This window comes from Apiospora hydei (genome assembly GCF_038363865.1).
Source record: "Apiospora hydei strain CBS 114990 chromosome Unknown utg000009l_segment0_segment0, whole genome shotgun sequence".
In the NCBI taxonomy this organism is placed as follows: domain Eukaryota; kingdom Fungi; phylum Ascomycota; class Sordariomycetes; order Amphisphaeriales; family Apiosporaceae; genus Apiospora; species Apiospora hydei.
This window is the reverse complement of record NW_027117368.1, coordinates 6612729-6638606: the sequence shown is the minus strand read 5'-3', so window position 1 is coordinate 6638606 and position 25878 is coordinate 6612729. Positions and strand designations below refer to the sequence as shown.

At 52.9% G+C, this 25878-nt stretch overlaps 8 protein-coding genes across 8 annotated transcripts; 5 read left to right on the top strand and 3 right to left on the bottom strand.

Annotated features, from left to right (window-relative positions):
• Positions 1-338: 338 nt before the first annotated feature.
• PG997_013892 (uncharacterized protein) lies at positions 339-1169 on the top strand (the record flags this gene model as incomplete). The annotated part of the gene is made up of 1 exon (XM_066818206.1): positions 339-1169. The coding sequence occupies one exon, from the start codon at positions 339-341 to the stop codon at positions 1167-1169; it is 831 nt and encodes a 276-aa protein (XP_066663898.1).
• Positions 1170-2939: 1770 nt separating this feature from the next.
• On the top strand, positions 2940-3735 carry PG997_013891 (GTP-binding protein rhb1; the record flags this gene model as incomplete). Its single annotated transcript, XM_066818205.1, has 3 exons — positions 2940-3020; positions 3145-3284; positions 3367-3735. The coding sequence occupies exons 1-3, from the start codon at positions 2966-2968 to the stop codon at positions 3733-3735; spliced, it is 564 nt and encodes a 187-aa protein (XP_066663897.1). The 5' UTR covers positions 2940-2965.
• A 2395-nt stretch (positions 3736-6130) lies between these two features.
• PG997_013890 (seryl-tRNA synthetase) lies at positions 6131-7591 on the top strand (the record flags this gene model as incomplete). The annotated part of the gene is made up of 1 exon (XM_066818204.1): positions 6131-7591. One exon carries the CDS (start codon positions 6131-6133, stop codon positions 7589-7591), a length of 1461 nt encoding a protein of 486 aa, XP_066663896.1.
• Positions 7592-8774: 1183 nt separating this feature from the next.
• PG997_013889 (uncharacterized protein) lies at positions 8775-10688 on the top strand (the record flags this gene model as incomplete). Its single annotated transcript, XM_066818203.1, has 8 exons — positions 8775-8846; positions 8953-9201; positions 9249-9600; positions 9672-9776; positions 9846-10057; positions 10118-10149; positions 10216-10367; positions 10432-10688. The coding sequence occupies 8 exons, from the start codon at positions 8775-8777 to the stop codon at positions 10686-10688; spliced, it is 1431 nt and encodes a 476-aa protein (XP_066663895.1).
• A 744-nt stretch (positions 10689-11432) lies between these two features.
• Positions 11433-12242, top strand: PG997_013888 (inosine triphosphate pyrophosphatase; the record flags this gene model as incomplete). The annotated part of the gene is made up of 3 exons (XM_066818202.1): positions 11433-11686; positions 11803-12036; positions 12134-12242. 3 exons carry the CDS (start codon positions 11433-11435, stop codon positions 12240-12242), a joined length of 597 nt encoding a protein of 198 aa, XP_066663894.1.
• Positions 12243-12472: 230 nt separating this feature from the next.
• PG997_013887 (adenylate kinase HBR1) lies at positions 12473-13302 on the bottom strand (the record flags this gene model as incomplete). Its single annotated transcript, XM_066818201.1, has 3 exons — positions 12473-12677; positions 12790-12935; positions 13171-13302. 3 exons carry the CDS (start codon positions 13300-13302, stop codon positions 12473-12475), a joined length of 483 nt encoding a protein of 160 aa, XP_066663893.1.
• Positions 13303-14333: 1031 nt separating this feature from the next.
• Positions 14334-19502, bottom strand: PG997_013886 (myosin head (motor domain) domain-containing protein; the record flags this gene model as incomplete). Its single annotated transcript, XM_066818200.1, has 9 exons — positions 14334-14473; positions 14542-14756; positions 14812-14885; positions 14947-15933; positions 15999-16961; positions 17002-18799; positions 18886-19048; positions 19147-19278; positions 19358-19502. The coding sequence occupies 9 exons, from the start codon at positions 19500-19502 to the stop codon at positions 14334-14336; spliced, it is 4617 nt and encodes a 1538-aa protein (XP_066663892.1).
• Positions 19503-22985: 3483 nt separating this feature from the next.
• Positions 22986-24811, bottom strand: PG997_013885 (uncharacterized protein; the record flags this gene model as incomplete). Its single annotated transcript, XM_066818199.1, has 5 exons — positions 22986-23198; positions 23256-23365; positions 23425-24212; positions 24518-24658; positions 24726-24811. The coding sequence occupies 5 exons, from the start codon at positions 24809-24811 to the stop codon at positions 22986-22988; spliced, it is 1338 nt and encodes a 445-aa protein (XP_066663891.1).
• Positions 24812-25878: the final 1067 nt, after the last annotated feature.

Sequence of the window (25878 nt, the reverse complement as noted above, 5' to 3'; positions counted from 1 at the left end):
TCTGTTTGCTTCCACAGCCAGGAGTCTGCGTTGTAATGCCATTGTCCACCGGCATTGTGCCCTTTGACTTCCCAACGCCCCAGGAGGACCTGTAGACAAAGGGGAAGGCCTCGCTAAATCTCACACGAGCTTATTTGCGCACTGCTCGTGACGGCGAGAAATGACCATCATTTGAAGCCATTGACATCGCGATGCACATCAGAGCTACAAAAGGGCCCCGGCATGCCTAGGTTAGTACACACTTACAGGCCTTGCCTTGCATACACTGGACTGTCTACATAATCACCCAAATTACTGATTTACTGTATATCTTCCTACGAATATATATCACCTACATGATGGGGTTGATAAACGACAAAAAGAGCTTAACAATTAGCAAAAGGCGCAGCAAAGCGCGGCCTGAACCGGTCACCATCACATCACATAAGGACTTTAAATCGTTGGTATTGCGGGATACTCTGGTGGACCGTATCAAGAGGCTGAACTGCTCGTTGAATATACAGCAAAACGCAATCCACGCGCGGGATAGGGAAATAGCTGCGCGATACCAAGAAGGCGTCGAGCTCCGCTGGGCCTGTCTGAAGGCTCAATGCACAGAACAAGCGCGACAGCTATTCGGGCAGCAACTCAGTCACCTCGTCTACGGCACGACGATCTGGGGCATTGACGGGATCAAGGACGGCGTGGCAGTCCGAGAGGAAGAGGCAGCTTTTGTAGTGTCGATACACTGCGTGGATCGTCGGGCCAGGAGCAGCAGCAACGGCACACAAGAGAGGCCGACGACACTATCGCTGCCGCCAAGGGAGCAGCAGGAGTATGAGCTCGAGCTACTGGACGAGTGCCTTGCCAGTGCGCTGCAGAGACCCAAGTGGATGCCCCGGCATCTCATATTCGAGGTTTTCGATTGGCAGAGTGGTGGTGGCGGCGACTGTCACAGACATGGCTCAGCAACACCACGGAGGATACCGCGGCCGCTTGTCAGTCGGAGGCGGGCCGAGTTTTGCCAAGGCAGTTTCGACGCCTGCGCAGCCATGCAGAAGGAGGCCCAGGAGCGGCCGGCGGAAGTCGCCAAGGTCTCGGCTGATGCCGCTCTCGTGGTATGTGATGATGACTCCTCGCCGGAGTCAGACCGAGAAGCAAGTGATCCCGTGATTAGTGCTGGGCACTAACCTGCTCACTGGCGTGGTCTGGGCTTTAGCCGCCCATGGGGTTCATGCTTTACTTAGATTCAGTTTGTATCGTTATTATATCCATCTTGTACCTAAATATATCCTGTCGATTAGATAATTATATAGTAAAGCCCCGCATCGCAGAAGGGGGAAAGATCGACTCCGTTCTTGGGATGTGTTGAAACTGTTCAGGCCTCAGAGCTTCCAATGCACGCATCTGACAGCGGACTTATTAGACGGCTATACTCCTTGGCATAGACTGAGTATGGGATGCCGGGGTTCGCTGATTGGCTGCGACTTTCTGGCCATGCCAGTGCCACACGGACAACAGGCCGGACCCTAGACCCAGGACCCAGACCCAGGGCATTCCCACTTGCCCACCACTTATTGTTAGCTGGCGATAGGAGCGTCTTGTAGTTGTTATCTCGCAGTTGCCAATATGAATGACGAGTATGAATGCGCCGCTCGGTCTCATTAGTCAAGTTTAACCGTCGGTGGTAAGCCGTTAGATGTGCATATGGTGGGCATGCATGTGTAGGAGAGGGGAACCTGACACATGCAAGTGAAGGTCGAACGATTCATCGTTGTCTGCTCCCCTATCACATGCCTTTCTTGTCTTGGTTCTGCTCAATCGACAGGCGCATTGCATTGCCTGCGCCGTAGCAGCGGGAAACAAAAGCGGCTATTTGCTGTCCTCAAATAGAAAGGAACCTCGATACATGCGAGGTCGTGCAGAGAAGACGGCTGATCATGTAGGACAACAGCTTAAGCGAGATGCGGTTCTACAAAGATCAACCCCGGAGATTCGTTTGTGACCAATTGGCGTTACTCCGATTCGAGAGGATGCAGGGAATCAATGCTCCTCCCGTTCGTCCTGCTAGGTAGCACCTGCTAGAGTCTACATCTACTTCTTAGGTAGCCAAACACCCCATCCGCAGCGAGAACCGCTACTCTGGGAACCGGCTGGAGCTTTCAGGGACCTCAGACGGACGGCTGGAACGGGGAAAGAGGATGATCTGGCCGGCGGCTGTGCGGCTAGTGCTGCTACGCTACCTGCTGCTACAACATACAGGCACCTCCAGCACTCAAGTTTGGCCTAGATTCGGTATGCCCCGCAGTGGCCAGGGGGACAAAGGGAAAGGTTGATTGCTAAAGTGCTCGAACTTCGACGCTCTTGTTTTTTTATTTTTGGCGGGGCAGCTGAAGTTACCTCAGATCCATTGAAGGAGGGCCCTGAGCTCCCCAGAATTAATCTTCGAGGAAGCTGTGGTGTGTTCAGTTCTCGAGGAGGGGCAATCACCAGACGTCTCACCAGCGAAAGCAAGACAAAACAAAGCAAGGCAAAGCATTGAGCCTCTTCCTCCGTCCCCTGCTTTCTGCCCTGCTCAGTTCCATCGCCCTCTGCAAACACACGATTGTGACCAGTCACACGAGCAGAGAGTGCCCTCTTTATATTCTTACTCACCTCTGCCCGATGCGTGTCGCCTTCTTTGGTAATACATACATACTTATCTTACCGCTGTGCTGCATTGCATTTCCTCCCTCTCGGCTAAAATTCTCAGCCCTCCAGTTTTTGGCATTGTCCCTCGTCTAATTCGAATCCACCAAAACCTCCATCTTCCTACGGATTCGGCAACATTCCTACGTCATAATCATAATAATCGTAATACGTCCCCTACAAGTTGCGCTGATCTGGCCGATTGCACAACTCTGTTCTACCTTCACCAAGTTCCTCGGCGATCCTCCTCCCCTCCTTCACCTACCGACTTTAAGAGTTCCCCCTTCAGTCGCGTGTGATGCCGGTGCCGTCTAAGCAAAGAAAGGTTGCCATAGTGGGTAGCCGTTCTGTCGGTAAGTCTCCCTGGCAGTAACTACTGCCTCCAGCAATGTGCCATATATAGCTATATTTCTATATACCCTCGCCGACGCGGCCGTTGTAGTTATAGTACTGATCGTGTCAATCTCCCACCTCTAGGCAAATCCTCGCTCGCAGTCCAATTCGTCGATGGCCATTTCGTCGAGTCTTACTACCCAACCATCGAGAACACCTTCTCGAAGCTGATCCGGCTTAAGGGGCAGGATTACGCGACCGAGATCGTCGACACAGCTGGACAGGTATGAACGAGCCTAGCCCCCCATTCATGCAACTGCGGGAGGAATTGGGTCAGCTAACGTTGGACGTATCACCAAACAATAGGATGAGTACAGTATTCTGAACTCGAAGCACTTCATCGGCATCCATGGCTACATGCTAGTCTACTCCGTCTCCTCGAAGGCATCCTTCGAGATGGTGACCGTCATCCGCGACAAGATTCTCAACCATCTGGGTACCGACTGGGTGCCCATTGTCATTGTCGGCAACAAGAGCGATCTCCGCCCGGAGCAGCGCCAGGTCAGCAACGAGGATGGTCAGAAGCTCGCGGAGAAGTACAATTGCGCCTTCACCGAGGCCAGTGCCCGCTACAACGAGTGTGTCGCCAAGGCTTTCGAAATCCTCATAGCCCAGATCGAGAAGGGTCAAAATCCCAACGAGCCTCCGGATGGCGGCAAGTGTCAGGTCATGTAAGAGTCCGGCTGCGGCAGAGCTGGGCTCAGCTGTTACGATGATGCACGACAAGGCGATCGGTACTACCTAACTGCTAGAGAGACCGGCCGGCATATGAATGTTTTCACCGGATTTGGATCTTGGAGTCATGAGAGGGTCTGTGGCCATAGACATGAGTTGGTTTCCCTCCGGAGTTGGGTTGATGATGTATGGATGCATGCGTTCCCTTTCAGGATGTAGGTGTTGATTCGGTAAATAGTCGTTTGGAGTATTGTCTTTTGCGGAGGACTTCATGTGTCCATTTTTGAAAGACTTCCAGGTTTGGAACCCCGCCAGCTGAATGGATGTTTACTTTTGAGGTTCTGGCTTGGCTGCTGGCCTGTATATAGGGGTTGTGACAACATTTAGATGGATCTTTATGAGAAGAATCCACACCGTGGCGAACATTGATATGCGCATCTTCACAGTCATATTGCATGATGTCTTTGCTGTTGTCCGGCATTGTACCCCCTGTACTCGCTTCCGTGTCATAAGACATTGGACCTGAAAAGCCACACCTCGCAGGCACAACATGAAGTGATTCGAGGTGTTTTAAGTCAAGTTGGTCACGAGAGGGAGCGTATAACAAACACCAGTAATCATTACATATACATATATCGGCTGGAAGCCTCTTTAAACTCCTCTCCCTAGCTGGTAGCCTGTCGTACGAGCAATTGAGTTTATTCGACATCATAGGGAGTTAGGGTTAAGTTCACACAACGAGCAGGATATACACGAAATACCCTGATGGCAACATGAGGGCATGAGTAGTTGTCTGTCTACTAGGCCCTATAAATACCGTTCATCTCCATTCATGAGTTTCTCAGTACAATACCTAACAAACAATCACACTTGAGCTATCCAGCCTTCTCTTCATTCGACATTCGAGGCCTTCGATTAAATCACCACACCCCCCTGTCTTGAAATGCAGTTCCGTAAGGTTCTCCTTGGAGGTCAGTGTTTTTTTTACCTATTTAATACGGTTGCCTCGTTGCTGAATTGCGTGTCTGCAGCCCTGATGGCTCCCTTGGGACTCGCCATCCCTTTGCTCGGGCAATTCAGCGTATCCAATTCTGTCGGGTTCAATAATACCGATACCAGCCAGTTCTGGAAACGTTGTGCATGTGGTTGTAGTCCGGAAGGATGCAGTTGCGGGTGTAAATAGTTGCGGTCCGACGGGGTGCAGTTGCTAGAACCAGGGCTCGCGTGTGATGGATGTATTGGTATACGATTCTGTCCCTGAAATGGCGATGAGAATGAATGACTCGCTTACCACTTATATTGCCGGCTGATATTGTGAATTGAGGTAAAGCGGTAGAAAAGGTGATCAATACCTCGACGTCTTTGCATTGAGATGTCTGGCATCGGAGCTGTTGTATGGCAGCCCCTGAGGGTGTCACCGCCGAGAAAAAATGATGTTCTCTCTCATCACAAGACTCTGATGTGAGTCCTGTGGCATATGAGGCCACCGGTGCATGACGATGCCTTCCAATGGGCGTCTGGTACTTCGGATTAGCCGGGTATCACAGCCGCAGTGGCCTTTCCCTTACCGCTGCGACAGACAGCCTCATCATGTCTTAATATGGCAGTCGTTTTCGAGTTTTATAATGTAAATTTGATTCAGGCGTTCGAGGCCCGCGGTGTCCGACTACCTTGACACCACGATCGGGATTGTAGCCATCCAGGCGCGTCAGTACCTCATGGTGAGAGAGTACATCCCTTCTTTACACCCTCGGATGTGCGTTATCGTGAAGTTCATTGAAGCAGAACGTCACCATCTACTTCAAGAATACGACAGTTGCTAGGAGACGGTGAATTGTCAGTGTACCTGATACGTATAAGTAGTATGTTCCACCCGCCAGTCTATCCCGTTGCAATTTGGCTAATCTAATACTCTAATACCAGCTATTCCATCCCTTAGAAGTATTTTACTCCAACCTGACAGTGGAATAACACCACGTAAACGGGAAGTGCTGCGTTAACTCTACTAGTGCCAATAGCATCCGGCGTTCGTGACAATGGGGTTATTGACATACTGAAGTAAGGGGTTGTATAGGTAGTCATGTGCCCCTTCCCCAAGAGAAGAACAGAAGGAAAAATAGGGGGAGGGAAGGAGGCCCGGCGGACCCCGCCATCGTGCCCAAGGCAAGAAAAGCCCAATGGTGGTGCCCCACCACCCGAAGTTGATATGCTGCCCCTCACCAAAAAATCCAACCCCACCTTCCTTGTTGATGTATGTACCAGAATACCGACTTCAAGTCAGAACGTACCACCCTCTGAGTCACCTTGAAATCCTGTCGTCGCGGTCTTCAATTGGCTTCGCTGATCATTCTTTCTCCCCTGAAGCCTCTCCTTCCTCTCTCTATCGCCTGTCAACATGCTCGACGTCACCGATTTCATCAAGGAGCGCGGCGGCGACCCCGAGAAGATCCGGGAGTCGCAGCGCCGCCGCTATGCCCCGGTCGAGGTCGTCGACGAGGTCATCTCCATGTGGGAGGACCATCGCAAGACCAACTACGCCGCCTCCCAGGTCAACACCAAGATAAACGAGACTCAGAAGGCCATCGGTGCCAAGAAGAAGGCCAAGGAGGACGCCGCCGAGCTGCTCGCGCAAAAGGCCGAGCTCGAGAAGGAGAAGAAGGCCCTGCTCGAGTCTGCCGCCGAGAAGGACGTTGCCCTGCGGAAGAAGGTCAACTCCATTGGAAACTACGTCCACGACTCCGTGCCCATTCACGACAACGAGGACAACAACGCGATCCTGCGAACGTGGGCCCCCGAGGGCGTCACCGTCGAGAAGAAGGACGTACTTTCGCACCACGAGGTGCTGACGCGCCTCGACGGCTACGACCCCGACCGTGGTGTCAAGGTTGTGGGACACCGCGGATACTTCCTCAAGCAATGGGGAGTCTTCCTGAACCAGGCCCTTATCAACTACGGCCTCGAGTTCCTGATGAAGAAGGGCTACACCCCTTTGCAGACGCCTCAGTTCATGCTTAAGGACTACATGGCCAAGACGGCGCAGCTGGAGCAGTTCGACGAGGAGTTGTACAAGGTCGTGGATGGCGAGGCCCAGAACGACAAGTACCTGATCGCAACCTCGGAACAGCCTATCTCCGCCTTCCACGCCGATGAGTGGCTGCAGGCCAAGGAGCTGCCCATCAAGTACGCCGGTTTCTCCACCTGCTACCGCAGAGAGGCTGGCTCACACGGAAGAGATGCCTGGGGCATCTTCCGTGTCCATCAGTTCGAAAAGGTCGAGCAGTTCGTCATTACCGACCCTGAGAAGTCGTGGGAGATGTTCGATCAGATGTTCACGACCTCGGAAGAGTTCTACAAGTCCCTTGGACTTCCTTACCAAGTTGTCGCCATTGTTTCGGGGGCCCTGAACAATGCTGCCGCCAAGAAGTACGATCTCGAGGCCTGGTTCCCCTTCCAGGGCGAGTACAAGGAACTGGTTTCGTGCTCCAACTGCACCGATTACCAGTCCAGAGCCCTGGAGATGCGCTTCGGTACCAAGACACAGACCGAGACCAAGAAGAAGTACGTGCACTGCCTCAACTCGACCCTGACGGCCACGGAACGTGCTCTCTGCTGTATTCTCGAGAACTACCAGACACCCGAGGGTCTCGTGGTGCCCGAGGTGCTTCGCAAGTACATTCCCACCAACCCCGAGTTCCTCCCCTTCACCAAGGAACTGCCAAAGGATTCGACCTCGGCCAAGGCCAAGGGAAAGTCGGATAAGGGCGCGAAGCCTAAGGTCGCACCTGCACCTGCCGGTGCATCGACCACGGGTCCGGTTGCCGAGGCCACGGAGCAATTGGCGAAGACAGCCGTATAAACGGCAATGAAGGAACGTAAAATGGGTTATGGTTATTCCACAGAGACTACTACGATGATTAGACGAGCTCCCTAGGTCCAATACAAAATATTATGACATGATTATGCCAATCGCGTGCGTGATACACTGGGTAATTGCAATGACACTGATATAGCTGGCACTGGCATGGCTGATTGGCAGTGGGATAGTTGGTTTGTAATGGGTTACGCGACGGAGCAATGCCAGTCCTTTTGAGGAGGCATAGATGAATGCGCAATAGTAGCAACGGCATAACAAAGCCCGTGACTCTTTGTTATAGTGTTTCCTGTGGAAGAGTAGCAATAATAATCCGGGGGATCAATTCAAGCAATTGCCTGAGCCACCCTTGCTCAATACAACCCCCTAGTTTAGGGGTCCAGACCCAACTTTTAATGGTAGTAGCCACTAACAATGCAAGCTGAAGACGGCAATTCAATGGCCCCCCCATCATTCCAGACACTCCGTCCGTCCCAACGTGCAGACAGACACTATGGGACTCTCTCTGTCAGCCTCACCCGCGTACAGTACTCAACCCATCACCCTCTTTGTCCCTCCCAGACATGTCAAACGGGTTGCGCATGATGATGGATGATGATTGCCTGCAATAAGAGTAACATCGCACCACACGCTGCCAACCTATTGAGCCGTTGCCTACTCTAAAAATTTCCCGAAACCTTGGAGGACCCTGATACCTTGATACCCTGATACCCTGATTTCCCGGCTTTTCGGGTTCTCGGATTTTACTCTGCCTACTCCCCCAAAAGCTAACCTAAAGCCCACCTAAAGCAAGCCACCCCTAGCCTAACCACGCATACCCAGCAGTCAGATGAACCATCGTCATCCTACCCGCCTGCGCAGTCACCCGTGTGTATTCTGGAAGCAGAGTTAAAGGGGAAAGAGGGCAGGAAAGAGGAGGATCATATTGCCTGGCTCCATCATTGCTGCTACCGTGCCTGCCTATTGAATCGTAAACTTCCCCACGCCGATTTCCACGCTCTGCATTTGTACGGCGGAGGGGAGGGCTGCGCGCTGCCCAACTTTGAGTTTTTGCTAGAGCCTGCCCTGGCAGCGACAACGCGTCGATCCTCCTGCGCCTCGTTCCCACCCTCTTCCCGGGGTCCTTTGTTTGCTGTCTCGTCCCCTGGAACCAGGAGACCGTCCCGCCATGGCAGCAGACTCGCTGAAGTGCCCGTTCCTGTGCGGCTTTCACACGCCCGACGAATATGATATATACCTGGTCAGTTCAAACCAACACACCGCAGAACAACTACACTTAAGCTTTTGACGCTACATGGTTCGGCTCGTACCTTGAGGCTCTATACTGACATCATACATATATATAGCACATGGAGACACAACATTCGGAGGGCAAGTCTCCATTTGCCGTGGATGAGGACCAGCATCAAGAAGCCATCAAGCACCATGATAAAAACGATGACAACGTTGCGTCTTCCATAGAGCACAGCGTGGAGGAGGAGCAGTTCGCCGAATGCCCCATCGAAAGCTGTGGCGAGGTCATCACGCTGGCCGAGTACGATGACCACATCGAGCTGCACAACCTCGAGGAGGCCTCGGGGGCAGCAGCAGCCGGAGTGCCAGCGGGTCTCCGTACCAGCACGTGAACCGGGATGGATACCAGTCTCCCTATCCAGAGCAGGAGGCTGCCACTGCGTCTACGCGAAGCCGTCACGGAGACGGCAGCAGTAAGCAGAGCAACTCCGTCCAGCAGTGGAAACAGATCCTGCAGATGCCCGACGCCAACGGGCACAAGAGGCGGAGTCCGGAGTTCGAAGCCGCGGAAGAGAGACCGCGGAAGCGTCTGGGTGTAAGTGGTCCCGATGATGGCAAGCCTACAGCGAGCTTGCGCCTGAAGCCGGAGCTGACAAACCGCCGCTTGCAGAAAGCCGAGCTCGGGAAATACGCCCATGAGGACAGGATGCCCGACTGGCTGGTGACTCTGCTGAAGAAGGAAGGCCAAGTGGTTGAGACAGGTTCGTCTTACACCCGCTGCAGCATGCAGACCAGGCTTGGCTGTACCGTGATGGCTGACCAGTAGTTGTAGGGGTGATTGGCGTTCTGGAGCAACTGCTTGAGAGCAACCCGACCACGAAATATGCATATCTCTGCCACCCTTGTGTTCAGCATGTCTCTAAGCTGAAGAAAGAAGGTGAGCTGCCCATATCGATGCCATGACGCATTATGCTGTTGCAGAAACGCGAAGCTAATCGGTGTTTAGGTGGGTTCTGTGGCTATCGAAATATTCAAATGCTGTCTTCCTACATTGTCGGCACCAAACCCCTAGGAGCGGAACACTTCCGAGGCAAGTTGCCCAGTATCTTTAGAATCCAAGACTGGATAGAGCGTGCGTGGGATCTTGGCATCAATTCGCAGGGGCGCATCGAGACGGGCGGCGTAAAGGGCACGCGCAAGTATATCGGCACACCAGAAGTATGTACTTGTTGTTCGTTGTGTCCATTCAGTAAATAGTTGCTAACATCACCTTGCTAGGCGCAAGCTATGTTCCTCAGCCTGGATATGGCGTAAGTTCGACCAAGAGAGCTGGGCTGGCTAGGATGCAGATGGACTAATATTGGACACATATACAGCGTCGAAGCTCAGGGATTCAAAGACCAGCAACCGATTATCGCGGAAAGGAAATTACTCGAGCATGTGCAAGCCTATTTCGAGGCGGGGGATATCGACCCGGCACGAAAAGTTCGAACGACCTCGCTTCCGCCCATTTACTTTCAGCATCGCGGTAAGTCGACGAACTGGCCTTTCCGCCACCTCATTGAAGCATTGCTAACCCTGCTATCTGCAAGGCCACTCTTTGACTATCGTCGGGCTAGAAAAGCGATCGAACGGATCGGCAGAGCTTCTCGTCTTCGACCCTATGTTCCGCGACCCCCAAAGCATCACGAAGCTGATCGGGCGTGCGTTGAGTCACAAGACGTCCCCTGACAAGTCGCTATCACTTTATCGACGTGGGAACAAGTATTTGAAAAAGTACCACGAGTTCGAGCTCTTGAAGTTAGTCTTTTCTGTTTCGTTTTCTTTTTCCATTCCGTGGAATTCATAGCCCCTCAACTGTGTAGATGCTAACCTGAGTCCTTCCCTCTTTTCAGGCTGATCCCCCGCCGGCCAACACGCATGCGGGCTGTCACTGACTAGGTCGGCGCATGACCCGGGAGACGCGGGAGAAAGGGAGAAGACAGGATTGGGAGCATGGCGCATGACGACTTTACGAAATCGCATTATATAGATGGCGCAGGTTATTAGAGATGTCTCGTCCTGCCTGGGCGCCCACATGTTTTGGAAGGTGGCATGCGAATGGGTGGATGGATCTCTGGGTTGTTATTTGCAGCATAGCGTGATTGGCAGCATTCGTTCCGTTTGAGAGTCGAGCCGAGCCCGAATTGATTTTCCTCATGACCGCCCTTCTTTTTCCTCAGCTGTGTGTAAATGTGCATGTGTTGCACCAGCTTCATACCTGGTCATACCTGGTCATACCTGGCAATGCAGTGGCAGTAGCTTGCCTTGGCCAGCCAGTCTATAGACTTGCGCCACAGCCAGGATCAAGCAAGGAAGGACGCGCAAGTCCATGGTAGCCACAACAAATTTTGAAGCTAGATCTGCGGAGCCGACCGGAACTTTCAAAGAGGCAAGCCGATCCGATCGATCTTGGATATCAGACAGTGAATAGCTGAAAAACACCGCTACTACATTAACCAACATCACCAAGTCTAAGTCTTTGAATTTTTTTTGTTCAAATAAGCGATCTACCTTCGTGACCCAACACCACCTACGTACATCCATCACCATCATGGCCGCCTCGTCCCCCGAAGTCAACTTCATCACCGGCAACGCCAACAAGCTGCGCGAGGTCAAGGCCATCCTGGAGCCGGCCGGCATCGTCGTCCGCTCCCAGGCCGTCGACCTGCCCGAGCTGCAGGGCGAGATCGAGGACGTCACGCTCGAAAAGTGCCGCGTCGCCGCCCGCCAGGTCGGCGGGCCCGTCCTGGTCGAGGATACCTGCCTCTGCTTCAACGCGCTGGGCGGTCTGCCGGGCGTGTACATGTAAGTTGGGCTCTCTGACTCTCTTTTACGCACACACACACACACACACACACTAGAATCATAAGAAAGAGCACCTATATGTAAAATGAAGAAAGAAATAAAAAACAGAATGCAAGGCTGACAGAAGACAACAGCAAATGGTTCATGAAGCACATCGGCCACGAGGGCCTCAACAACCTGCTCGCGGCATACGAGGACAAGTCGGCCGAGGCCGTCTGCACATTTGCCTTCTCCAAGGGCCCGGACCACGAGCCCATCCTGTTCCAGGGCCGGACGCCCGGCAAGATCGTGCCGGCGCGGGGGCCCGGCCACTTCGGCTGGGATCCCATCTTTGAGTACGAGGGTGAGACGTAAGTAATTGCTGGCTTTCTGGAGACGGTTATCCTTATTCTGTTCATCTTTCCTATCTTCTTTTACTTGTTTCTGGCTGACATGTATCACTTGTAGGTACGCGGAGATGGACCCAAGTGCCAAGAACAAGATCTCGCATCGGTTCCGGGCGCTCGACAAGGTGCGAACTTGGGTCGAGGAGGGCATGAAGGAGGACGGCCAGTAGAAACGTGATGAATGAAATGAGACATGAATATCGCACAATAAGCAAAAAGTTGAGGACACGGAAGATTCATGAATTACCAAATTCTTCCGAGAAAATCAAAGTAAAAACCCACCCATCTGTCAACTATGCCCACAGATCAATCATGTCGTAACGCCGTAAACTCATGCAATAAATTCTAAAAGAGAGAGCGCCCTAGAAGAAGGAGAGTGCGATATGAATACTCATCCGTCTCAAGCACTCTCACCCTCGGCGTTGTCCTTTTTCCACTGCGTGAGCCACTGCTCGATCCTGTCCACGTTGCTGTCCATCTCGTCGGACGTGTTGCTCTGCAGCTCCACGACCATCTGCTCGTCGTACGAGTCGCGCGCCTCTTGGAGCAGGACCTGCATGATCTCCGAGTCAATGTTCTCCTGCAGCTTGGCCTCCGGGTATTTCCTAAGTGAAGGGGGTGTTAGACAACCTGCACATGCTAGTCCTCCCTTGGATCCCTCTCCCTATTCTTGTGTGGGGGTCAAGATGAGAGACAAGCGAGAAAAAGGAAACTTACCGCGCCGCCAACCGGTCATAGAGAGTAGTTGAGTCCACCCGCAACACCACGACGAGATCGATCCAGCTCTCGGGGAACAGGTCGCACGCGTGCCAATCTATGATGCAGCCGCCGACCTTTGCCTCGTCCTCCATGGCGTCCAGTAGCTGTCAAAGTTGGTTAGCTCAAGTTATTATGCCGGAAAATCACTATGTGTTCTCATTGCCATCTCCAGCTCGGCTGGTGAATCAAGAGGAGGGAGGAAAGGAACACCCTCCCTTCCCTCCCGAGTCATCAAGCCACACAGCTGGATAGACAGAGCCTGTGAGAAGAGAAAAACAGCCTACCTTATCCTCATCCACGATCCAGCACCCAAACTCCTCATCCCAGCCCTCATGGCACTCCCTTGTCCTTGACGATCTGGTTGATCGAGACGTGGCGCAGTCCCGTGCGCTCGGCCAGCATCTCGCAATGCGTCGTCTTGCCGACGCCGGGCGTGCCCGTGACGATGATGTTGGGCTGAGTGCGAGCCATTGTTGTCTTTCGTTTTTGATGTCCTAGCCTGGAACCTCCTATTTCCTCTCTGTTTCCTCCTTGGAGCAAACGATCTGCCGCCCCACTTGTTGGATGACTGACTGGTTTGTGTGTGTGAGAGAGGGAAGAGCCTGCGCAGGATAAATACCCTGGGAAACCAACGTAAGTTGAAATAGTCAGGAAAAGATTGACAAGCAGAAGCTGCTGGTAGTGTAACAGGAATTATCAATACAGAGAAGCTGCAGAGTAGAGAGACAATGGGTTGTTTGCACTGTAAAGCTGCGATAAGTTTTTGATCTAGACTCGTCTGTAAGTGAAGATTTTGGAAATGTCAAAAACTCCATACACTTTCTTCGAATAAGTGGGGTCACGTGGCACCTCTGGAATCCTCGCAGCTGCAGCAGCCGCCGCCAATACAATAAATATGTAGAGCACACATCAATCAATCGGCCAGGCCATCAAGTCCGGACGTGTTCGCTGTCATCATCTCCAATACTCAATAATCTCATGTACAGTCGTCTGTCTACGTCCACAATCCTTCCCCGATGTTACATGTCCTCTTGAATACACATACATATCGTTCTCTCTTCTTCTTCTTCCTCTTCTTCTTGATCCTCCTCCTCTTCCGCCCGTCTTTCTTTACTTTGATATCGACCCTATCTCGTCTTTGCTTTTCTCTTCCAATCAAACCACACCTATGCTGTCCACCCATGAGAGCGTAATCAAGCGACAACATAACGCCCATCCGTTGTAATCCGAGCAAGTCTCTTGGTCTAGTTCAAGTTCCCCGTCATATCCATCAAATGACATCTCATCGCTTGCGTAAACACATCATCATCAGTCTCTGCAAGGAGAGACGGACTGCGATGCCTGCCCAAAAACCCATCCCTACTGCAGCCAGTCGTGTGAATTACTTATACACGCGTGCATGCAATAGTTAACGGTCCCCTTGAATGACTACAAAGTCAATGTGGGAGTAGTAGTGAGATGGCTGGCGGTACTGAGAAACGCGGGATTCGAGTGCCGGGCCCCTATGCTTCAACGGCCTCGCCCTCGACGTCTTCGGTCAGCGCACCGTCGCCTTCGTACTCATCATCCAGCTTCTCCTGCTGGGCAATGGCCTGCGCAGACACAATCTCTGCGAGACGCTTCAGTCTCGGGGTTTGGAGCCCTAGTACATCATGTTAGTCAACTCGTTATTCTGACAAGGGCTTCGGCTTCTCAGCCAAGTGTACTTACAAGAGGGCGTGTAGGTCTCTAATGCCGTGATGACACGGGGCTCGGCAATCTCGTATGGGCCAGAGTCGTCCATGTCGACAGCCTGCAGAAGGAGGACGTCGCTCTTCTCAGTGACACGAGAAGCGACCGCCTTCATGATTTCGCCGTTGATAGGCTGCTCGTAGTCGGCAACCAGGTACTGGTTCAAGAGTTTCTGGATCTGGTTGGGTGACAGCCTGCAGAGGGTGATTAGTAACCGCGCGATAAAACAGTCCAGATGGCTTTACTTACATCCAGCAGATGTCTTGGATAATCTCGATGTCGTTCAGCGTAGCCTTCTTGAGTTGCAGGAGCTTGGTCGCTTGCTGTAATGCGTTGTTAGTAGGCTGAAGTCAAATTTATAAGCTGTTGGTGCGTGAGACTTACCATCAAGTGCTCGAGCTGAAGAGTACCCTCGGGCATGTCGTGGCTCTTGCACCACTCCTCAATACGGGTGATGTTGTAGTTGATCTGGAGACCACGCTTCCACGACAAGAAGTTGCGGCGCATCAGGAGATCGTTGAAGGCCGTGACACCAACCAGGCGGAGCAGCTCAGTCACGGTCTGGAGGATGATGGTGTCCTCGAGGTAGTAGGCCTTCATGGCGCGGTAGACGTTGTTCAGCAGGCTGAGCAGGTTGTCCATGCTGTAAGCCGGCTGCGAGTTCGTCTGCAGCAGCTTGCCGAGGAATCTATTACTTTCATTCGTGACAAAGCCGGGCAGGGACTGCGACTCGATAATGGCAGGAATGATCATCTTGCTGAGCTTCTTCTTCAGCACCTTCATCCAGGTGTGGTAGATGTTGAACTCCAAGCTCTCCAAGTCGTGCTTGACGATCTCGAGCAGGCGGTCATACTCGTAGTTGTCCGTCTTCTGAGCCTCGTACCAGTCCTCGGCAAGGAAGACGAAAGAGAGCATCTCGTGAACGTTGGACAGCCAGAAGGCGCCGGGGTTGATGGCCTCGTCGCCGTCGTGCTGCATCACCTCCTGCTGGATCGACTGCATGACGTTGGCCAAGAAGCGCTCAGACTCCTTGACAAAGCCGTTGTTCCACATCTCCGAAGTGACGAGGTTAATAAGATAAGATGGGAAGAGGACCTCCTTGTCCGAAGGCGGAGGGTTGTTGTTGGGCGAGGGGATCTTGAGGTTGCGGATGAGGCCAATGGTGACCTCCTCGTTCAGACCATCCTCGTCGGCGAGAAGGCTCTCCAATTCCATCTCGATGCTGTCGACACCAGGAACGAACCCGGTGGGCTGGTACTGTCTCTGACCAGCGCCAGTGACGGCCATGGAGACGGGGCGCGGGTTGAAGGCGGCACTGAACCGATCCATACCCCGGGGCTCTTCGCCCACACTGCGTCGCTTCGTCGCCTTCTTGGAGTTGGACGAAACCAGGTTGATGAGGCCGTTGGCGGGCGGGGGAGGGCGTGGCCGTTGACGAGCTCTGCGTTGATGGGTCCAGCGCGTCTGGCCAGCTCGAGCTGGTCCTGGAGATCGTTGAGCTGCTGGCGGAGCGATTGCTTCTCGTTCTCGTGGGCCTGCGTCTCCTCGCGTATCCGCTCCAGCTCGGTGTTGGTGCTCCTCAGAGACTCCCTCAGCTCGCGCTCTTCCTCTTGCATCCTCTTGACGTTCGAGTTGGACTCGTCGTAGTTCACCTGCAGCTTCTTCATGTCTTCCTCCATGGCTTGCAGCTTGGCGACGGCAATACCGGCCTGGTTGGCTTCGGCCTGCAGCTCCTTGGTTCGGGTCTCCAGGGCGGTGTGACGGTTCTTCCAGGACTTGATCTGGTTCTCGTAGTTCTCGACCTGGCTGACAAGCGTCTTGTTCTCCTTCTTCATGGTTCCGAGGGACTGCGTCAGCTCGACGACCTTGTTTTCCAGCTTGTAGGAGATCTGCTTCAAGTCGCGAGCCTCCTCGCGGACCTGCTTGTACTCCTTTCTGGCCATCCTTCCGCGCCACCTGCTCTGGATCAGGGTCACCTTGCGGCGGTAGTCTCTCCACTCGCGCATTTGCATTCTTCGTCGCCAGACTCGCTGGATCAACTGGACCGCATTGCCTACGCGGGTTTCCATGATTTCTTTCCGTCGAAGGTAGCCCTTGGCCGCTGCTTGAGCGAGGACGACGTTGTTGCGGATGCGAAGGTACTTCTTCCTTTGCTTCTGGCCGCGCCAAACTCGCTGGATTGACGTGGCAGCTTTGACTTTTCTGAGCTCTTGGGCTCTCCGGCGTGTGATGTAGGCTCTGGTGAAGGCCTGAAAACGAATTATGGCGCTACGCGCCTCGAGGTATTTGGTTCGGTAGTACTTGGCCTTCAGGTTCTTCTGAATCATGATGGCACACGAGTTCAGGCGCTCAGTTCGCAGGTTCTCCATGAACGCAAGCATACCAGCACGGAAGAAGATCTTGGTCAGACCCAGTTGGTACTTGTCCTGCCCCTTTTACGGTCTCACCAAAGGCCTTGGTCAAGATAGAGTTGGCCATTTGGCGGATCTCGGCAGTCCATTGAGTAGATGGGACCAACATGTAGTAACGCAGGGCAAATTCTTCGTAAGTCCAACGAGTCGGGTAACCAGCACAGCTAATGCGGACTGTCTCGAGGACACCACAAGCCCTCAACTGACTGAGGACCATGGGGCCTTCGAACTTCCAGGCCTCCTTGCCCTCGTTCGGCTTGATGCAACGAATGTAGTGCACATCGGTGTTGCTGATGGTGTTCATAAGCTCGATGAGCGACGACCGGAAGATACCACCAAGAGTTGGCTTGCGGTTAACAGCAACTCCGATCTTTCTACCGGCAGCCGGCTTAGCAACCGACGTAGACGCGGCCAGGTCCTTCTCACGAACCGAAGCAGCAGCTTGGAGGACATGTCCCAAGAACTTGTTGCTACTGGCCCGCAGAACTTCCATGTGCTCGTCTGGCACAGTATCTCTGTTCTTCTCAATGAAGCCTTCAGACTCGTAGGTGACATCCACAGCGTAATGGCACACAGTGAAGGAGGACTTTCCGAATCGAGGCTTCTTGTAGAACTTGTGCTTCTCACCGCTGCCGGCGAAGTTGTTGTGCAGCTTGGTCACAAACTGCTCATCCGAACCCATGGGAAGACGCGACTCTTCGTCCAAGAGGGACAGAACACCCATCTTGTTCTCGATAAGATCGATACATGGCTGGTTGTCCGCAAAGTCGATGAAAGTCCAGTCGATCTGTTCCCTGACGTACTCCTCCTGCTCAAGCTTGAACACGTGGGCGTTGAATTCCTGCTGGAGCTTCTCGTTGGCGTAGTTGATACAGAACTGTTCGAACGAGTTCTTTGCGAAATGTTCGAAACCGTAGATATCAAGCACACCAATGAAGGAGACCACCCTGTTCATCACTTCTTCCGTAGCCAGACTGTAGTTGATAATCTCAACCAGCCAGTCGAACATACTTGAGTAGATGTACTTGGCGACGGAGTCTCGGACCACGACAGCTTGCTGTTGCGTGAGGTTGGACGTAATCTTCTCTCCTCGAGTGATGAGCTGCTTCTTCACAATCCATTTCGCGAAGTTGGTGGCATCAATTCCGAGAAGCGCACAGGCAATCTCCAGGGAAGGCTCCGTCGGTGCCAAAACACTGTCATTACGGGAAGCAGTGATCTTCACGTTGCCGAGATGCAACAGACCGGCCAAGAGCCTGAAGATGCCCTGCTGTTGGGTAGCATCGACTCCAATGGTGCTGAGAGACCGTTTGGTGTCCTCAAACTCAGCCTTGTCATCGACGCCGTCGATTACAGGGGCATTGCCCTGGTTCATGTAGTCGTACTGATCAACAGGCAGCAAAGTGAACTCCTTTCGCTCGGCGTCGCTGGCACCGGCAAGAAGCTGGTAAAAAATGTGGTAGTTCCTTTCCTTCAGGGGCTGGAATACCAATCTGGAGCGCTCAAGCAGGTATACGCGGATCTTAGCTCCGATGATGTTGGTGCCCTCATCGAACATAATCTCAATGTACTTTCCGAATCGGGACGAGTTGTCGTTTCGTGTCGTTTTGGCGTTACCGAAGGCTTCCATGATAGGGTTGGTCGCCAGAATTTGCTCCTCTGTCTCACTCATAGAATCGGCACCCTTCTTCGTCTTGCCCGATGGGTTGTCCGGGGATTCTCTGGTAGCGAAATACCGCATAATGTACTTTGCGCTGACCGTCTTTCCGGCTCCTGATTCTCCGGAGACCACAATCGTCTGGTTCTTCTTGTCTCGTAACATGTCCCTGCAGCTTCGTTAGTCGACCGGACGGGCTTGGAAGGGCATAGAGCGGGTGTATTCACGCAAAAAGCCTCCTCAGCAATGGCAAACAGATGCGGCGCCTGGGTCGCTCTCTGCTTGCCAGCGTAGACCTGCACCATGCCGGGGACATAGAGAGAATCTACCCTCGCGAAGGGGTTTGCTGCTATAAGGACGATACCACTGTATGTATAAATCTCCTTCTGTATATATCGGAGCCGAATCGCCTGCAGAACTGGAGAGAAACCAAAAGTCAGCACCAGCCCAGTGTTCCCCAGCTTGGCGTTCTGCCGAAGTACTGGAGAGTGCCCGGTTCTGGGAGGGGGAGCATACCGGCGGGTTCGTTGAGATGGGACAAGTTCGTAAGGTCATCACTGGCTTCAAGCATCGCAGGATTCATCAACGGCGGTAATAACGGGTCATTGCCGCTCTCTAAGCCCTCGACCGAGAGCTCGATTTTTTCTCCTGCCGGGCCACATGCGGGTCAGTCTCGTTCTCTCGTTGCCTTGGTGGAAGACGGTTTTGTGGCCGTGTTTTTGCGAACTGGTACGCACCTCTTCATTTTCAAGCTTGAACACCAGTGTCACCTTGCCGCCGTCGACTTGCTTGCTGACCACCTCGGATGCCACCCAGCCCTCGGTGGCATCGGGTTGCCAGGCTCGTGTCCCGACATCGAAATTAGACGACATTAGGCCGGCGAATTGTGTCGGTTGCTGGCTGGATTAGGTAGAAAAAGGGTCGGCAAGCCGGTAGGGCGTGGATAACGAATGGTCGTCGTGAAATCGTGTCGCGTCAATTGAGAGGAAAGCGGGCCGAGGGGACGGTGCCAGTCGTTAAGCAGCAGCAGCAGCAGCCAGAGTAGAAGACATTCGCGTGGGTTTTTGAGATTAGGGATTTCGGTTGGAGAGACAACCCGGAAAGAACACGCAAACTATGTACTATGGTGAAACGAAGCTGCGTCTACAGCTGCTGTCCGATAGAAAGCAGGGCAGTGGGGGTGGGGGTGAGGTGGGAGAGAGAGGGAGAGGAAGAGAGAAGAGAGAAGCCGTCGTGTGGGATGCTCTCGACTTTGGGAATAGTGGGTGATGCTTCGGCCTCGACAACAAATACGCGTTGCTGTCTCCTTTTCGCCCTCTTGAGAAAAAAAGTTGGAGAGGTAGGCAGGTAGGCTTGCGTCGATGCAGGCGTTCACAGCGAGTTATTGTAGATAGGAAGCGCTATGCCAGAAATTGGGGATAAGGAGCAGCTGGAGCAAGCAATCACTTGGGATGGGATAGGGATCCTTAATCCCTGACAGGGGCTTGCTCCTGGGAGCGAAAAAGGGTCCGCCCGTGGATGGATTGCATTTGCTCTAACTAGGTCGATTCTGTACACCACGAGTACTTGTCTATACAGTACACTGACAAGAGCTGCTACTGTTGGAGTTGTTGTGCTTCAAACATCATTGACTCGACCCCCAAGTGCTACTACTGGATTGGGTTTTAGTGCAGCATTGGCGCAGTGGTTTAGCTGTCATCTTCCGAGCCTGCATGTGTACATGGGACATGGGGGGTGGGATGTGAGATCAATCAATGGAATACATGGTAACAGGTCGACAAGCTGTGCTGTATGCCAGAGCGCTCGGCCTGCAATCCAACAACAACAACACACCCAAGCTCCCAAACGAACCCTCATTCATGTGCGGCAGCGAACCGGCAAAGTGAGGTAGCTAAGTACCTGCATACATGTATGTATGTTGCTGAGCCCGTCTCAGAGCTTGAAAATACATACCTACCTACCTAACTGGCCGGCTGGAATAGGAGGTCGGCAATTATGTGGGCTGTCGTTGGGCCGTATGCGTGTGTGGTATGCCGCATATGTGCTGTTAAGTATGAGGCTGGTACGTTATCATGTTATTTGTTAGCTTCGCCTGGGGGGCTGGCCGCTGAATCAAATCGGAAACTCCTGGATGGCTTGTTATGTATCATTTGAAGAAGAAGTGATCGATTACATGCCGGCTCTGGCTCTACCTACAAGATGACAACAAACTCGAACCTCCCATCTCTCACGGTACGAACGACGGCCGGCTGAGCTGACCGGGACAGGGAATATCTGCAGCTTTCACACACGCCTAAACACCGCCAATACCAATACCTATGTGTACGCAGATGCACCGTGTGCATGCATGAAGCTGAGGTGGCCGGCAGGTAAATAATACTCCTGCTATGGGCTCCCTATTAGCTAAGGCATCGCTGGCGACCTCCCCCTCGGGCCACAACAACCCACATCGTCGAATTGCCATAGACGACGGTTATTTGGGGGAGAAAGGGAGGACATGCCATGTGTAACGTACCTTGCTGGCGGAGCGGCCTTTGTTTATTTGCCGAGGACGATATCTAGACCGCCTGGTGCTTTTCACGGCGGTCGAAGGAAGCCAGGCACGTTTTCGAGGCGGGAGACACAGGATGGTGGTTGGGGGGCACGACAAAGAGACGGTGGCCTTTTCTAACCAGCACTAATTAAGTCGCGGGCGGGGTTAGAAACCCATCTTTTTGGGTGCTTGTTGCTTGCCAAAACCCAGGGTTCAACACAGGCGGTATGGCCCAGCTGCTAGCCGTACAGTAGCACGGTAGCGGCCAGGAGTTCCGACTCTTCAGCAGCGCCTAGGCACATGAAGAGAAGCGCCGTGGCTTTGATAGTCATGCTGCTGTTTTGAGATGGCACTTATCCGATGTTGTGTTACTGCCGCCGTCGCCGCACCCAATCCTCAAGCAGACGAACTCTAGGAACTTCTGTAGGAACTCTCCAGGACGCTGTCAGGGTCGTATTTCTATTCGTCTCCAGGGCACGATGGGATGGATTAGCCTAATGGATGTTAGGAAGTAGGTAGGTCAAATGTACCGAGGTGGTACAAGTGCCTGCATCCATCCCAATGCCTGCCACACACCACCTCCCCTAAAAGCAGGTACGCACGCCACACCGACAAATCTACCTACCATCAACGTGGAAGGGGGCAGGCACTCATTACAAACGAGCATGCCCGATAGCGTTGCCAAGCTCGAGAACTGTTCCACGGCAGCTTCTGCCAATATCAATATCTACCTACCAGTTGGCATGTATTGCAGACTGCATATATATGTTACATTTGCAGAACCCATAGGACTTTCAAGCGTCATGCATCGCTTCGCAGGAGCAATAAGCTATATGAGCATTGACAACAGGTGCCCGGAGCTGACGCTCGACGCAGTCGGGGACTTCTTCCCACCCGTTCTGCCGTTGTCGTAATTGTGTCTGTGTGCGTGTGGGTGGATCGACTTCCACAAAGACACGATTCATGCTGGAGTACTGCCCGCTTTGGCCCATGTTTCAAAGTGGCTCTTTATCCCAACAGCACCGTGCTCGCCGTCCGCCTTCTGGGTCGTTGGCTTGGTCGCCAACGGTTTTGGGGCCGGTCCCCTATACATAGAATTCAAATCCTGGACAAAACAAGAACAGGAGCCATACACATGGTCTTTATCTGTGTTAAAAAGCTCCCTCCAGGTTACAGCAGCAGATTGCCTTTTCGGCAGCTCGGGGACACATTCTCAACCCCGGCATTGAAGCATTCACTCGGACTAGTATCCTTAGGGTAATCTTCTAGAGAAACCTCGTGGGGATGGCCTGTTAGTGCTCCAATGCAGTCCCGAAGATCCATACAGGGGTGGTGCTGGCAGCTTCACGCAGTGCGACGGCTCCAGCTTGTTGCTTGGCTTGAATATGCATCTTGATGCTGCAATCTATCGACACATTTGTTTACTTTCCCCAGTGAAAGTCGCTCCGTTTTCTTTGTTGAACCTGCCCACTGCCCACCAGTCGGGTCACAAGCCATGGCCATCTTGGTAGACACCACCGTATCCTTCCGAATGTGTTGAATGTTACAATGCCCCCGGGCCAGCGGGCCCAACGTTCATCTGAACTTCCTCTTTTATCAACCCGTGGCGAGTATAAACGGACCTCAGCGCCCATATACTCAGCATAGGCCCATATTCGAAGTTAAAAAACACCCCCAATGTGGATTTTGTGTATCAAAATATGAAATCTGTTCTTGCAATCATTAGACGTATATGAATTTTGTTCTTGACCGTTAACCGAATATATTCGGAAGATGTGTGATATTAGGATGTCTCAACCACTTGAGACTCACGGCCGCGTCCCTAGTAGAGAACGCGGACCATGATGCGCGAGCCCAGGGCTTCCAGGGATTCTGTAATATCCTTGATATCGTCTGTGTTGACGTCGCTGACATCGGCCAGCAAGTACGCCACATCACCTCTGCTATCACTGGTCTGTTTCGGGACGTTGTGGTTGCCAAGAACCTCGTTGACTTTGCGCAGGACACCAGGGATGTTCTTGTGAATATAGATGATCTACTCGGAAGTTAGTAAAATAGTATCATGACGGGGTAGACAGTAGAGCAGGCTTACGCGAGCATGGTTGGGCTCGTCGAGCGTCAAAGAACGCAGGGTAACTTCAGGCATGTTGACGCTGCCGATAGTGACACCCTGGTTGATGTACCGAACCAAAGCATCGCCAACTAGATTGAAAACCATTAGTTCCTACTGAATTTTCTTGGGGGTCATGCATTTTGCTTACCTTCAACACCAATGGCCCTCTGGGCTTCTTCCGTGCTGCCACCAATATGAGGCGTAAGGATGATGTTGTTCAAGCTGCGGAGATCCTCGCCCCAGGAGTTGAGCTCGCTGTTGAAGTAGTCACCGTTGGCAGCAGGCTCGTTAGGGTAGACGTCAAGGGCAGCACCGGCAACCTTTCCACTGCGCATGGCATTGACGAGCGCTGGAATGTCAACAACGGTTCCACGGCTGGCGTTGATCATGTAAGAGCCGTCCTTCATGTTGGCGAATTGCTTCGTCGACATCATATTCTTCGTCTCGGGCAGTTCAGGCACGTGAAGAGTGACAAAGTCGGCCTCGGCCAAGAGGTCGTCGAGAGTCGACACCTGTCGGGCGGTGCCTAGGCCCATCAAGCTCAGAACGTCGTAGTAGATGACAGTCATGCCCATGGCCTCGGCCAACACTGACAGCTGAGAGCCAATGTGACCATAACCGACGATACCCAGGGTCTTGCCACGGATTTCCCAGCACTTGTTACTGACCTTGTTCCAAGTGCCGCGGTGCATCTCCAACGAACGGTCACCCAGTTGCCGGGCCAGGGTGATGATCTCGGCAATGACTAACTCGGCCACACTACGGGAGTTGGCAAAGGGTGAGTTGAAAACAGCAATGCCTTGAGCTGCCGCATATTCCAGGTTCACCTGGTTTGTACCGATACAGAAGCAGCCGACGACAAGAAGGTTCTTGGCATGCTCAAGCACCTTTGCTGTCAGCTTTGTCTTGGAGCGAATACCAATTACATGGACGTCCCTGGACGTATCTGATTAGCATGTCTGTTCTATAGTAATGTAATTGTCTGAGTTTATCCTCTTATAGCCCTTTTCGAAGCTCTTGGTCAGAGGCTGCAAGTCGCAACTCAGGGGCAACGAAGCAGATACGCTTGCACAATGGCAAATTGGGGTCCTGTGAGGCTCGCCCCAGCTGGAAGACTGCGCGAAGGGACTCCAAAGCCAGGACGAGCTGAGAAAAAGCTAGGAGGCTGAGAAGAGCCAGGGGCGACGGAGGCGGGGGCGGGAACGGGGACGAGGACGGGGACGGGGGATGGATTAGCTTACTTGATCTTCTCGATGAGCTGGTCTTCCGGCAGGGAGGTCTTGAGGGCCTCGACCTGGTAGCCCTGGCCGGTCAGGATATCACGGCCGCTCTGGTTCACATTTTCCAACAGGAGGATCTTGATGTCCTGTGTGTTAAAAAGGCTTGAGCGGCTTAGGCGCGCTCTGCTGTCCGTGCATGCCTCCTCCGAGGCTGCCAGCGCCAAGCGACGGGGTGTGGAAAGTTGCGTTGGGTGAAGTCGAGACACTATGACGTTCCGCCCGCGTGGGGATGGCGATATTCTGCGGCTGCGACATGGCGATAGAGAGAGAAAAGAGAACGAACGGAATTTCAGTTTATCCAGAGCAAATTTCAGTTTGTCGAGGTCGAAATTCACTTTAGCGAGAAGTGAGTTCGGTTCTTATATCGTCTGGGCAATTCCGGTTTATAAAGAAAGTAAGCGTAGGTAGTATTTGACTCATCCAGAATCAAGCAGAAAGGGAGAGTGTGTCGTTCGATGCAACTAACACCGGCCGGCCTTTGGAGAGGGAGTTAAGCGGGACCCTTGGCAGTGGAAAAGTTTTTGGCCAGAGGATGCTTGTTGGTTAGGGACCGGTTAGCTGCGTATGTACGTGTAAGTTGGTGTAAATTGGGTTGTTAGGTAACAGGTAACCGCAGAAGCGACTGCTGGAATCGTGGGCCAGCAGGCCTGGACACGCTCGACACGCAGCTCGACGCTGAATATTACAGGAACCAACCCTCTTTATTGGTGCGGCGGCGCTTTCTAGTGGTTCGCTAGTATCCAGAGTCGCTGCAATCCTGGGGCTGGCCATGTTGTGCCTCCGGTTTGCCTCCGGTTTTCGGATTGCATCATTGCTCATATTTTCACCTAGTCACCGGAACCTAAAGCCACCAAATACCGATCTCATACTGACAACGTCGCCTTCTTCGCTCAGCACTGACTTGGCCGAGTAGCAGCTCTTCTGAGCCAAGGATCAGTGCGAAAGCGAAAACGAACCATATAGTAGAACGAGATACGGTCTCGGTTCCAGTATTATGTAGATGTCTGCATAAGCACTTGCTTCAAATAGGCAATTGTGGTCTCACCACTATATGGCATGGCCCACGCCTACCTCTCAAGTGGTGTCGCGTCTCTTACACATAATCAGCTTGTTTGGCATCAACTGGCTCGCCTACTCACTCACCCTGACAGGCACATCCAGTCAGATCAAATCAAATCAAACCATGCCGGGCTTGGTTTCTGAACGTGAGTAACAATTAGAAGGTCCTGCGCTAGATACATGTACAGCTCTCTCATGAGACAGGTGACCGAAGGCTTCATTGGCATATCTTCCCCAGCTGCTTTTTTCCCTGATGGACCTCA